The sequence below is a fragment of the Eleutherodactylus coqui genome, chromosome 2 (genome assembly GCF_035609145.1).
Source record: "Eleutherodactylus coqui strain aEleCoq1 chromosome 2, aEleCoq1.hap1, whole genome shotgun sequence".
Classification (NCBI taxonomy): domain Eukaryota; kingdom Metazoa; phylum Chordata; class Amphibia; order Anura; family Eleutherodactylidae; genus Eleutherodactylus; species Eleutherodactylus coqui.
In genome coordinates, this window is record NC_089838.1 from 275,738,496 (window position 1) to 275,752,443 (window position 13,948).

The 13,948-nt window shown below is 43.3% G+C and overlaps 1 protein-coding gene across 1 annotated transcript in view; it reads left to right on the top strand.

Annotated features, from left to right (window-relative positions):
- The window catches only part of FAM136A (family with sequence similarity 136 member A), a 123,232-nt gene extending 115,245 nt beyond the window's left edge, over nt 1-7,987 (top strand). Inside the window, exon 3 of the mRNA XM_066593036.1 lies at nt 7,817-7,987. Within this exon, the coding sequence (XP_066449133.1) occupies nt 7,817-7,972 (156 nt within the window). The 3' untranslated portion in view covers nt 7,973-7,987. The remainder of the gene's footprint in view (nt 1-7,816) is intronic.
- The last annotated feature ends 5,961 nt before the right edge of the window (nt 7,988-13,948 follow it).

Consider the following 13,948-nt stretch of genomic DNA (forward strand, 5'->3'; position numbering starts at 1 on the left):
CAACCAGAGGAGAAAAGCAAAATGCGGCAACAGATTGCAGTTTGACTCTTTGTATGACTATGAAAGTGTGCAGTAGAACAGTAAGTCTGGGTCCATACGGGGTCTGATTTGCAGCGGAATGTCCATAGAGGTCATTCCGCAACAGATCCGCAGTGGAAAGCCTGCCTCCAATAGCGACACAATTCAGTGCGGGTTTTATTGCGTATTCCTATGCGGAATTCACTACTTCATTGAGAAAAGTTGAATTCTTCTGCAGAAATGGCGATAAAATTGATATGTTGCAAAACTGAATTCCGCCTGCATGTCAAATTCCGTACGGATTTTTTGCAAATTATTTCTGCAGCTTGTGGATGAGATCTTCAAAATCTCATCTACTTCGTTGCTACTGAAAAAGCCATGGCAAATCCGTCCCGTCTGGATCTCCCCGTAAAGTCTCCATGAACCACTATTGGTGTCCTGCTCCAAACAGAGCTGTAATATGGCTGTATGCAAGAGGCCTTCTTCTCAATCTGCTATCGGTCAGTCTTAACCCTTTGCAATCCAATTTTGGATTCAGGGTTTCCTAGAGGGCTTTCTCTTTCCGTCATTATACAATGGCGCCATCTGCTGTCTAGAGCCAGTACTGCGGTATGGGACATGCTGGAGAGGCCCCCGACAACAGAGCGACCAGCAATCTACAGTAAGAATACCCTGCCGGACTTCCTCCGACATCGGAGCTGTACAGGCTTCAATCAGAATGTCATTAGATGTCAGACAGTGGATTGGAAAGGGTTAATATGGAGGTATGTAGGATTTAGGACGGCTTCACACGTATATATTTGCGCATGCAATGCACACAGAATAAAGCACATTGAATTCAATGGGTTTGTTCACATTTCGGTATTTTGTGCATGCATTTCGGTCGCGCAAAAAAATAGACTATTTTATTTTTTGTGTTTTTGTGCACCAACAGTCCCTATAGAAGTCAATGGGGGAGGGGGGGGGGGCAAATGTGCGCCATACGCAAGGAGATGCATGAAACACTGAGTAATTGTGCTGGAAAAAGAACACATTAATGCATTAAGACTAATTATTAGAGATGAGCAAACCTACTAGGTCACGCCCCTTTTTTGCCCGAGCGCCGCGATTTTCGAGTACTTCCGTACTCGGGCGAAAATATTCGGGGGGCGCCGTGGGTGAGTGGGGGTTTGCAGCGGGGAGTGAGGGGGAGAGGGAGAGAGAGGGGGCTCCCCCCTGTTCCCTGCTGCTACCCCCCACTCCGCCACGCCTCCCCCCGTCCCCCGGCGCCCCCCGAATCTTTTCACCCAAGTATGGAAGTACTCGAAAATCGCGGTGCTCGATCGAGTAATTACTCGAAACGAGTATACTCGCTCATCTCTACTAATTATCCATTTCAATCGCTGTGCCTTACGTGTGCAAAAAGTACAGTAAAATACGACAATACCCGTGCAAAATAAAAAGCATTGTTCGTTCAGCAAAAACGCTTGGGCTCATGTGAAGCCAACTGATATCATTGTACTGCCGACTGAATTTGCACTAGTCTTAGTAGAAACTTTCCATAAGTACTGGATCAGAAGGGGTTAATGATGCTATAAGGCTCCTGTTTTCGCATTATATAATAGCAAGCAGTAATTATTGGGTTACTAAGGCCAGACATTGACATTTAGAAGGGCGGAATGAGCTGAGTTAGTATTTACGCCACTGACACTCTCCCTTTGTTATAAGTATGAGGTGTGTGTCTGTGTCCCGCCGTCCCAGCTGTGAGTAGGACTGGTGGGCCGGGGAAATGTTACTGCTGCTCTGGCCCATATTGTTCTTTGCAGTCATGGAAAAAGATGACTGGTTGCAGAGGATTAATATAAAGCAAGGAGGGGGTCCAGAAATTATCATGTGTACGGCCGAAGCTCAGATACAGAATTGTATGTTATGCCTACGATACGGGAAAAAGCCTTTCAGAGTTTTAAAACTGTTTTCCATGAGTCACTATCTATATGCGTTCTGTTTACTCATACACGCCTCCTTGTGGTGGACATAGCCAACAAAAGGCCCCTGTGCAAGAATAGTATATGAGTCCCTTACTCTCAAACAATTCATTATCGAGCACGCCGCCGTGTCCCCCATTACGTTTCTTTGTTCAAACCAAAAAAACTATTTTCCAGTCACAACTTGTCTCTGTACTTTCTTCTTATCCTTCTGCTATAATCAGCCCTCTCAGTGCCATATACACAGTACTAGTACCCCTGTGTGTGCCCCAGGGGCGTAACTATAGAGGGTGCAGGGGATGCGGTTCCCCCCGGGCCCAGGAGCCTTTGTGGGCCCATAAGGCCTCTCCTCTCCATATAGGGAGCCCAGTACCATGAATAAAGCATTATAGTTGGGGGCCCTGTTACAGGTTTTGCATTGGGGCCCAGAAGCTTCATGTTATGTCTCTATGCAGCATGGTTTAGGTATGGGTACGGGTAAAGATACAGATAGAGGGGGGGGGGGGGGGGGAGGGGGCAGCTCACCTTTTGCATCAGGGCCCCTGAGCGTTTAGTTACGCCCCTGGTGTGCCCCCTAAAGTAATGGTGACCCTACATGGTAATAATTTCCCCATTGTGCCCATCACAAAATAATAGTGCCTCTTTATGTCTCACAACTATAATGCCTTTCTTGGTGACCCTGCACTGTGATAATCTCCCTTTGTCCCACAAGGTTATACTACACTTTAGTGTACCACGGTTAAATTGGCCCCTTTGTTTCCCCCACAACGTAATAGTGCCCCCTTTATACACCCTTCAAGGTAATAGTACCCAGATGTCTCCCTTATGCCCCCACAAGGTAACATTGCCCCTTATATGCATCCAATAGAGGGACAGTGCCTCCATTATGCCTTTCACAAGGTAAGGGTGCGCTCATTCAGTCCTCAACAAAGTAATAATGCCCTCTTGTGCCTCACAGAAGATAGTAATACACAGCTGCCCCACAAAGTGATATTGTCCATTTTGTGCCCCCTTACTGCCCCCTTTATGCTCTCATGAATAGAATTCTTCTTATGCCCTCCACAAAGTAATAAAGTGCCCTTTGTTTTCCCCCTGCACACACCCAAAGGAAGGGCTTGTTCACACTAAGGTTAGTGATTTCTGTTACTATGTTCCTTTTTTGGAACAGCGAAACAGACATAAAAAGCGAATAAACATATAATTTTTAGGCCTGCAACATTTATTTTTACAAAAACAGAAATGTTTCCGTTTGCTTCCGTTTCATTTCCGTTTTTAAAACAGAACCAAAAGCGCAGCAGTAAGCGCTACTTGTTCTATTTAAAAAAAACGGAAATCAAAGGGAAATTAAGCAAAAACATTCATGTGCCGATCCCCCGGCTTAGGTCAGTGTTAACGTGTAAGGGTTAGTGTTACTGTCGGCATCCCCCAACTTAGGGGCCAGCTTGCAAGTGCGACTCCTGTGATCCCTATAGCTACACTACTGCTCCTGTGGATGCTGGGTTAACGAGTACACAACCCAAGCATCGTCCACCCTGATGCATTCCCCCTGTTCGGGCCCATAAAATGAAGCAATGGAAATCCTTTTCACAAAGTCTTTCATAGTACTATTAACCTGCTATTGCTAAGGGAGGTTGTCCGAGTTCCATGGTCTTTGGTTCAAATCTAACTAAGGATAACAGCTGTATAGGTGTTTTCTGTTCTCCCCACACATTGGTTTCCTCCATGTATTCCAGTTTTCTCCCACAACCCAAAAACATACTGATAGGTTTATTGTGTAAGTGTAGAGTGACTCCAGGCAAATATGCAAATGATCCGGAACAGAGTAGTGGCATGCTTAACTGAACGGACTTGTCACCTGAGGCTCTAATACTGCTTCGCTCATTGGCCTATAAAAAGGCTCTCACTTGTGTAGAGCTTGTTGACCACTAACACAATCAAAGAGATTTTGGCCCACTTAAGAGAGTTTGAGTGGGGGGCATTATTGGAATGCGAGAAGCTGAATGGTCTATCGACAAATTGCCCACCAGCTGAGCTGTTCTGATCAGACTGTTAGGAGGTTTTGGGACCAGTGGATGCGTGAGGCATACATACATGGCAACCGGACTCAGGACACCCTTGATAGACCATCAGTAGAGAGGATCGTCTGATCGTCCAAAAAGAATGAGCAGCTCCAACTGTTGAGTTGACTGTCATCTAGAGATAAGTGGCACCATCATTACAGGCCGATGTGTCTGTTGGAACCATTTCCAGGCTTGATACTCACCCATGGTTGCTCAGTTTGCAGTGGTGTTGTGAACGATGAAACTGGACTGCTATGGAGTGGAATAGGGTTGTCTTCGGTGATGAATCCAGGTTCGGTTTGAGCACTGACAACAGCCATGTTCGTTCCAATATACAATAGTTGGTCAACAGCAAAAACCTCATACCAAAATCCGGGAAGTGGTTTAGGATGCATGCCCAGGAAAGGTATCCTGACTCTGGATCCAAACACATCTCACATATGTCGAAAGTCCAAGAGCAACATACGTGGTGCAAACACTAGCATCAGTTGGAATACATCTTTATTTCTCCACAAAACAAAGTGTTGCAGAGAAATAAAGATATATCACAACTAATGCTAGTGTTTGCACCATGTAGACTGCTCTTGGACTTTCTATATATGTGACAGCCATGTTCGTGTCTGGAGACCTAGTGGTGAGAGCCTGAATTCTACCTTTGCTGTAGAGTGGCACATTGCTGGTGTGATGTCTGGGGGGGCATTGCATATGACAGTCAGTCACCCCTAGTAGTGGTACGAGGTACAATGACAGCTCAGTGATATGTTCAGAACTTCCTGTAGCTACATGTATTGTCTCTCATGGCGGCTTCCAAGAGGCATTTTCCAGCAGGATAATACTCGGCTGCACACACAAGGGGGTCACAAGAATGCCTCCACAACATTGTCCCACTTCCGTGGCCTGCCTGTTTGCCAGATTTATTGCCAATAGAACATGTATAGGACCATCTGGGATGCCAACTACGACAGCCTATGAGTCTGTGTGACCTATAGGCTCAGTTACAGAAAAGCTGGACCGCTATGCTGCAGGATACCATATAGAACCTGTATATCTCCATGCCCGTCCGTATCACACCTTGTATCCAAATTAGAGGCGGACCAACAGGGTACTAGAGCCTCCATGCCCACCAATATCACATCTTGTATCCAAGCTTGAGGTAGTACAACAGGGTACTAGAACCTCTATGCCCGCCTGTATCACATCTTGCATCCAAGCTAGAGGCGGTACAACAGGGTACTAGAGCCTCCATGTCTGCCCATATCACATCTTGTATCCAAGCTAGAGGTAGTACAGCATTCTATTTGCATAATGCTTGAGTCTTGGGAGTCCATTGTTATATTGGTGGCTGTGGCCCAATGCGCCATGCAATCTGCATCTACAGACAGCAGTAAGCTGTAAATTTACTATCTACATGTTACAGTTATGTTTTTCTCACCTATTTCAGGATATTATGCAGTGTACTAGGTGTAACTGTCTTAGCAACATTATTGTAATCAGACCTTAAATATTCCTTTAAGAAAAAGTATCCGTGTACTATCCAGCAAACTGTGTGTGAAATGTCTAGTATAGACAAGCAGGATGTTTAACAACCCATGTCTCACCTGTAAAGTGTATTCCCAGCCAATAACAAGACTGGGTCTTCTAGAATGTTTCTTTACCCTGACAGATGGTAAAAGGAATGTGAGGAATGTGTCAGTGGTGATGCCAGCCGCTTTATTTTTATTGTATGCTAATTTGTCTTAGCAGCTTGCTTGGCTAAAGACTTGACGCTGCTCGGCCTATTACGTGGGTATTTAACCCCCCCAAGAAATAAAAACTAGAGAAATATCACAGAAAAAATCCTGAACAAGTTGGGAGAAAGAAATGATCAGATTGCTATAGAGCAATATCCAACCTTTTGGTTTGTGGGGCCTTAGAAATCTTTTGCATTCAATGTAACAAGCGCTTATATACAAACATACATGTCGTTGGGTACTCATTTATATTATTTTTACTTGGGACAAGAACTGTTGAACATTGAGCAGGGAGTTGGACCAGATGACCCTCGAGGTCCCTTCCACCTCTACCATCCTATGGTATGGTGAATAATGATTCTTTGTACGAACCTTTGTTCCGGCAGAGCCAACTTTACAGTATATCTCCTTGTTCACATAGAGAGCCGACCAGCAAACATTTTTATGCTTCCTAAAAAGCAATGATCAGCCAACGAATAGGTGCTTGTTCATGCGTCAGCTGGTCATTGTCCCTTTTAAACGGGCGAACACTGATAATTGGACCATGTAAAAGGTTTCTCCGTATCTCCATTTGGTTTCTAATTCATTGGTGAAATAAATCATGCCATGCTCCATTGAATACCATATAAACAGGGGTTCTGTAGCAGCGGCACGGTGTCCGGGCAGAGGCTGGCTGTTGCTGGTGAGACCACAAGGTTCCCTCATTGGCCTATAAAAAGGCTCTCAGTGGTGTGTAGTGACCTCTTTTTACAATTGTGTAGAGCTTGTTGACCACTAGCACAAGCAAAGAGATTTCGGCCCACTTAAGAGAGTTTGAGTAGGGGGCATTATTGAAATGCGAGAAGCTGAATGGTCTATCGACAAACTGGTGAGGCCACAAGGTTCTCAAAGATAGTTGTCATGGGTGGCTCTGTGATATCTCCACAACAATGGCGCAACGTGGCCCAGCTTGGTCTTGCGGAATGCAAAAGAACATGTAGTACTTAGTCCTAATGATGTTGTCACGTGACGCCAGTACCTATTTTCAAGCAAAACAGTTGCTGGGTGTCAAATAAAAGAGCCCACAAACAAAGTGATTGTTTTCAAACTGGAGGTATGTGGTTTCCTTTATTCACAGAATCCAGTTTTGATTTTCCAAGTATACAACAAGACAACTGTCTCGGACACAACACTTCTGGCAGGCTTCCTCCTTCTTTCACTCTGTTACTCACACATGTTCCTCTAGGAGCAACTTTCCTCCCCGTAATCTAGGTGTCCTCAGTCCAATTTAACTGTAAGACGATCCCCGGGGGTATGCTCCTGACACAGTGAGTTAACAACTCCTGCCTTTTTTTGCTGGCTAATTACTTTTCCCGACTTGTCATAGCAGAAACCGTTACTCTATACTTCAGTCCCTGGTGAGGGAAAAACATCCCACGGTAAATGAGATAGGTCCACAGCTCTGCGCATGCAGAAGCTAAAGCGAACTTCAGCCTCCCACTGACATGTTCTTCTCCACTGACCACATCTCCACACTCCTCCCTCCATTCTAGGCTCCGCCCCCTAACTGAGTCAACTACTACACTGCCACACAGTTAGGTAAGACAGACTTGCCACAACAAAGCTTGTTAACACTCACATGGAACACAAATACAGACAAGACAATTCACACAAAACAGACTTTAAAGACACCCCAACTCTGGGCCCCTACAACGGTACCTGACAGTGCATTGTACGGTGGCAGACAGAGTCCCATACTGATCTGTACTGTGCAGTTATGGAACTCTGTTTGTCTCTGTACAGCCTCTGTACTGTGTACTGTTAGCTGCAATGTGTATGGGGACACAAGATGCATTACTACTATGCCAGTCCATCAGAAGAATATTTTTTTCTTTTTTTAATCTTACCTGAACATTGCAATTTCTTTATTATTTTTTCGGATATCACATTATTTATTTTATTTAGAAAAATTTACCACTTGGATGAAATTTATGTCTTTGATGGATTTTTCTGCACTAACATTTTGCAAAAATTACATCTATTTATTTGTACTTTGCTTGGCAAGGTCAGTGGAAAGAGAAGATCAGGACGACAAAGAACAAGATGGCTAGATATAATCAAGGCCACCACCAACATGTCAATCGCTGAACTGAAAGAAGCGGTGAAAGACAGGAATGCATGGAGAACACTGATCCATGGATGGTCGGATGCGACTGAATGAATAATCAATAAAATTTGTACTTGATTAAAGGGTTATTCCATGGAAATACTATTGATGACCTATCCTTAGGATAGGTCGCCATTTTTTGATCAGCTAGGGTCTGTAACTCTGAATCTCAGACCATCAGCTGATTGCCACTATACACTGGAGTACGGAGTGGAGGCTGCTGCTTCGATCCCTGTGTAGTGGCTGCTGCTTGTAACTGCAAGTGCAGCTCCCATTGATGTTAAAGAGAGCTGACATTGGGCACCCAATCAGCTGTTGGGCTGGGGTCCCGAGCTGTAGACTTCAGACAATCAATTATAGTATTTCCCTGCAAATCCACTTTAAGTATTAGAAATGTGAAATTATCTATTGATGATTTGTTATTATATTGCTCCACATATGTCTTGTATAGCACCAACTTATTCCACAGCGCTTTCAAGTAATTTATTATTATTTATTATCCCCCACCAAGCTGGGTTCTCATCTTACCGATCTCGGAAGGCTGAGTCCACCTTGAGTTGGTTACCTGAACCACACGGGGATTGAACTCGTGACCTTCTGGTCGTGAGCGAGAGTTTAGGGCTACATTTCTACTGCCTTAGCATTCTGCGCCACATATATATGTAACTATTATGTGGCGTCCGCCCCTCTATGGTATAGAGTTGTAGTAACATAAATTGGCTTTCTGGTCTGACACTCACGAAGGGGGTGTAACTATAATGGATAATGAGGGGTGTGGCTGCCACCACGCCTTGGAGCCTTTGTGGACCCTATAAAGTCTCTCTTACCATTAGAAACCATTACTATGAATGAAGCATTATAATTGAGAAGGCCTTGGTGCATATTTTGCATTAGGACCTTGGAGATTCAAGGCACTCTCATAGTTACAGATGTATGGACACTAGGAAATAGCAGAGCAAACTGCAGTTACTGCCACTATGAAGTAGCACTCAACAAAGTGCCCAATTCGGAGCATGAAACGCATCGCCCAGCTGTAGCTTTGCATTTGTACAAAAATAATAAAAATGAGCTTTGTCATTACATCTGACAACTCAGTGTGAACCAGGGCCGACTAGCCTGCACTTCTATTCCCCAAGAGGAAGTATCTGACAGACAGCGGTGTGAAGATGACCTTAGAACAGTGACTGACATTCTTGAAGTAGCACTTACGACCTAACATTTCATAGCCGCAGGACCTTGAAAATAGGATGACGCAGGTAAGACATACGAGTAAACAACAAGTTTCAAGAGCAATGTTGGAAGGTCAAGCGAGGTTAACAACAAGATGAAAGATAAGGTAGCCAGCAAACCCCTATCGGGACCAGGTCAGAAGATTAGAATGGGAAAGTAATGGAAAATAGGTCAGGAACCTACCACCAAGAGCCTTAAAGATCAAGCACTGACTGTATCCCCAATGTGCATAGTGAAGTGGGCCATGTTAACACATTGATGGGCCATTACCAATATTTCATGAGCGCTCCCACCGTCTTGATAATTCTCATACCCTGCCTACACAAGTCTGCCGCATATGAAGAGTATTAAATGAAACAGTATTAAAAAATAGAACATGGTTGGCATTACAGAGCTTGCATTGAGGCCCGTTGCTTCATGTTGTACCTCTGTATCGATCCGCAAACGTCATACAAATCATAATTTTTAGCGACCTTGAAGAAAATGTTGCATTGTTTTATTCTTGTATACTCAGAGAGATAGAACTGATTAGGGGTTACAAATGAGAGGCATATATGTAGCCGGGCCGATGTTGTCAATTACTTTGTATAGTGACAACATTTCTACATTGTGATGATATAGTTAATAATATACAGTGTATCAGAGTGGGGTGCCAAATACAACGCAAGCTCAAATCTTTATGTACAATGCATACTCCATACCCTATAACAGTTCTGGCTGTGGTTGTATAGGTGCAAGAGAAAGTAAATGATCCCTTTAAAATTACTTGGATTTCTGCATTGATTGCTTCTAAAGTGTGGTCTGCTTATTATCTAAGGCTGCCTGTCCATGGGCGATGATCCTCTTGCGATAAATCACCCGCGGATCACTCTCTGTAAAGCTTTCCATAGGATTACTAAGGAAAGTGCAGCGCCGGCGTCCACGAGTGGATAATCATAGCGATTCTCCACTCGTGGGATTTAAATCGTGGCATACTGCGATTGCCGCGATTCTCCGTGGTGAGCCTATTTATTAGATAGGCTCATCTTGGAGACCTGTCAGTGCTCCCCCTTCCTCCCCTGCGGCGGAATATTGCTACCCTCGACCGTGGACAGGGGGCCTTAGTCACAATTATAGGCAAGCACAATCTCACTAATAACAATTGTACCATCTTTTATTGAGTACATTGAGTAAACATCCACAGTGTAGGGAGAAAAAGAAAGTGAACCCTTGAATTTAATAACCTGTAAATCCCCCTTTAGCAGGAATCACCTCCATCAAATGTTTCCTGTACCTGCAATTAATATTTGCACGACGTTGAGGAGGAACTTGCCACTGAACACTAAGGAGGAACTTGCCACATGAACACCATTTCTCCCTGTAAAAGGTTTTTCAATTTGTCAGTATTTCTGGGATGCCTTGTGCACAGCCCTCTTCAGGTCATGCAACAGCATCTAGATAGGGTTTCTAAGCACACATCTAATCTTATTTTTTTCAGCCATCCTTTAGTTGATTTACTTCTGTGTTATCTGGCTGTCTCACCCAATATCTCCTCAACTTGAGATCATGGACTGATGCAGCTAAGAATTAATTGTTCCCTCAACGATTCCAAGGCATTGAGACCCTGGGGAAGCAAAGCACCCCAAACCAAGATACTCCCTCTACCATGCTTCACAGTTGAATGAGGTTTTAGTGTTGGTGTTCAGTGTTCTTTTTGCTCCAAACATAGCACTGTACATTTGTGCTGAAAATTTCCACTTTTGTCCCATCTGTCCATAGAGCATTTTCTCTAAAGCATTTTGGAACACCCAAGTACTCTTGGGCAAACTTGAGATGGGTCATAATGTTTCTTTTTTTGGGACAGCAGCACCTTCATGGTGTCCTTCTGTGAACACAATTCCTCTTTTTCTAATAATGGACAAATGAACAAAGGTTTTTGCTGTTTTTAGAGTTAGTTATAGGTCTTTTGCTGACAGGCTTTTTTCTCACCTTTTTTAGGATAGCCCGTTGTGCTCTTGGAGTGGTGTTAACAGGATACCTATTCCTAGGTAGAGTAGCAATAGTACTGAATTTTCTCTAGTTGGAGATAATTTAACTTTGGGTTATTGTACACTCGGGTCTTAAACAATGCTTTTGTAGCCTTTTCCAGCTTCATATGTCTCTATTACACATCTTCTGAGGTTTTCTGAAAATTGTTTGCATCAGGACATGGCTTACATTAGCCAATTTTTCTTGAGAAGAAGAGATTTATCAGTAACCAGGCTCGGTGTGCCTTTGTTTAATGGGCAAAGCACCTGTGAAACCAACGCTTCTAATCTAATCTCCTTTATTGAAACACCTTTTGTTAATTATCTCTTGGAGAAGTCATTAACAAAGAGGTTCACTTACTTTCCCCCCCTGCACTGTGGTTAGTTACTCAGCTGTGCTCAATAAAAGACATGAATAGTACAACTATGTGTATTATTAGTTAGATTGAGTTTGTCTATAATTGTGAGATGACAATCAGACCATATTTTATTAGTAATCAATGCAGAAATCCAGGTACTTACAAAGGGTTCACTTACTTTAACTTGCAACTGTGGACTATCACTATGGAATATGCTTTTATTTCCTAGCATAAAGGCCTCAGTGTCGACAATCCATTTATCATGAAGTTTGTTACACTCCTAGTAGGAATTAAAGGATAAGGAGGTTTAAATACTAGAAGAAGTTTAGTATGGAAAATATATGTAGAGCCTGAGCTTTCTCCGGGGATCACGATGATGCGATGTGACACCGTAATGTGACCACAACAATCAGACCGCGTGAGCTGTCAGAGCCTAGTGGTTGCGCTGGAGAGAAAATCAAGTGCAGATTTCCTCGGCCCTCAATTTCTATTTATCACAAGCAATGAAACAAATATCTTGGGGCACCAGTAAGGAATTAAGGAGCTTCCAGTTCTTACTGGTAGGATATTTATCTTCCTACTGTGACAAATTTGTGAATCCCTTTCTGATGTGCATTTTGTGCAGTATATAACACCAGTACCATTTTATGGTCATGCATGAATGATAGATTTTTAAATCACTCTGTGTCAAAAAAATTCTGGTTTTGTAGTAAACAAATTATTTTATGGACATAAAATACATAAATTGAGTCAGAATGAACTCAACTATCACAAAACTAAATTGTCACAAAATGACATTATATATATCACAAAATAGCTATTTGTGCTACAAAACGGCCAAATGTGTTGCAAAAATATAGTTTGCTACAAACATTTATTGGTTTGACCAAATATTTCTGTATTTAGTAAACAGCATTCACCAATTTTTTTCCTATATTTGATTAATAGTAAGCAGGATGTTAGTAAACTTCTGAGGGAAGCTTGGTAATATTGTTCAAATGTGTAATAACTCTTTAATGATGCAACTGACCCATATTGTTATGTAGATTTTATGTATGGTGGTATCGGGCAGGCAGTGTTCTGAGACTGCGGGAAGGTATGGTCCTTGGAGGACATGGAGATCGGTTCTGGAGGCCTCACCTACAGAAAGACATTGATAAAATACGAGTCAAAAGACGAGCTACAAAACTGGTGGAAAGTCTCAAGAAGAAAACTTATCAGGAAAGATGTAAAGAACCTAATTTGTGTAGCCTGGTAGAAAGAAGGTGCACAGTCCTGAATATAGAACGGCGCACCGGGAGCTGCTGAAGAGTGCCCAAAAGTAGTGAGAGCATTGGTGATAGTAACCTGTCACAATCCTGTATTAGTAATAGATGCCTGAGCCTGGTTGTGCGCCTATGTCATATCTATCCCAAAAGGAAGGTACCACCACTGTCTAGATTGCTGGCCACGTTGGCCCAGTTGTAAGAGACTATTGACTTACTGTTGTGGCTGTCCAGCCAGTTCTTACAAACAACAAAGATCAATTTACAAGTTGGTCAGTACCTGCAAATCTTGTCCTGTGAGGAACAGTTAAAGGATCTGGGAATGTTTAGCTTGCAAAAAAGAAGGCTGAGAGGAGACTTAAAGGGGTTGTCCCGCAAAAGCAAGTGAAGTTAAACACTTCTGTATGGCCATATAAATGCACTTTGTAATATACATCGTGCATTAAATATTGGCCATACAGAAGTTATATACTTACCTACAGGGGGTCCCCCCCTGTGTTGGCGTCCCCGTCTCCATGGTGCCGACCAAATCCTTCTCCTTGATTATGCGCAGACGACCTGTGGGGCACGAGCATGCTGGAGCGGCCCCATTCAACGGGACAGAAGAAGGCAGACTGCGCAAGCGCGTCTAATCAAGGAAAACGATTCGGTCAACGCCATGGAGACGGGGACGCCAACACAGGGGTGGGGGGGGGGGGGGGGCCCTGTAGGTAAGTATATAACTTCTGTATGGCTCATATTTAATGCACGATGTATATTACAAAGTGCATTTATATGGCCATACAGAAGTGTTTAACTTCACTTGCTGCCGCGGGACAACCCCTTTAATAGCTGTCTACAAATATCAGAAGGGCTGTCACATTGTAGAGGGATCAGCCCTATTCTCATTTGTACAAGGAAATACTAGAAGAAATGGGAGGAAACTGAAAGGGAGGAGACACAAATTAGATATTAGAAAAAAACTTTCTGACAGTGAGGGTGATCAATGAGTGGAACAGGTTACCACGGGAGGTGGTGAGTTCTCCTTCAATGGAAGTGTTCAAACATAGACTGGACAAATATCTGTCTGGGATGATTTAGTGATCCTGCACTAAGCAGGGGGTTGTACCAGATGACCCTGGAGGTCCCTTCCAACTTCACCATTCTATGATTTTATGATATATTTTTCTA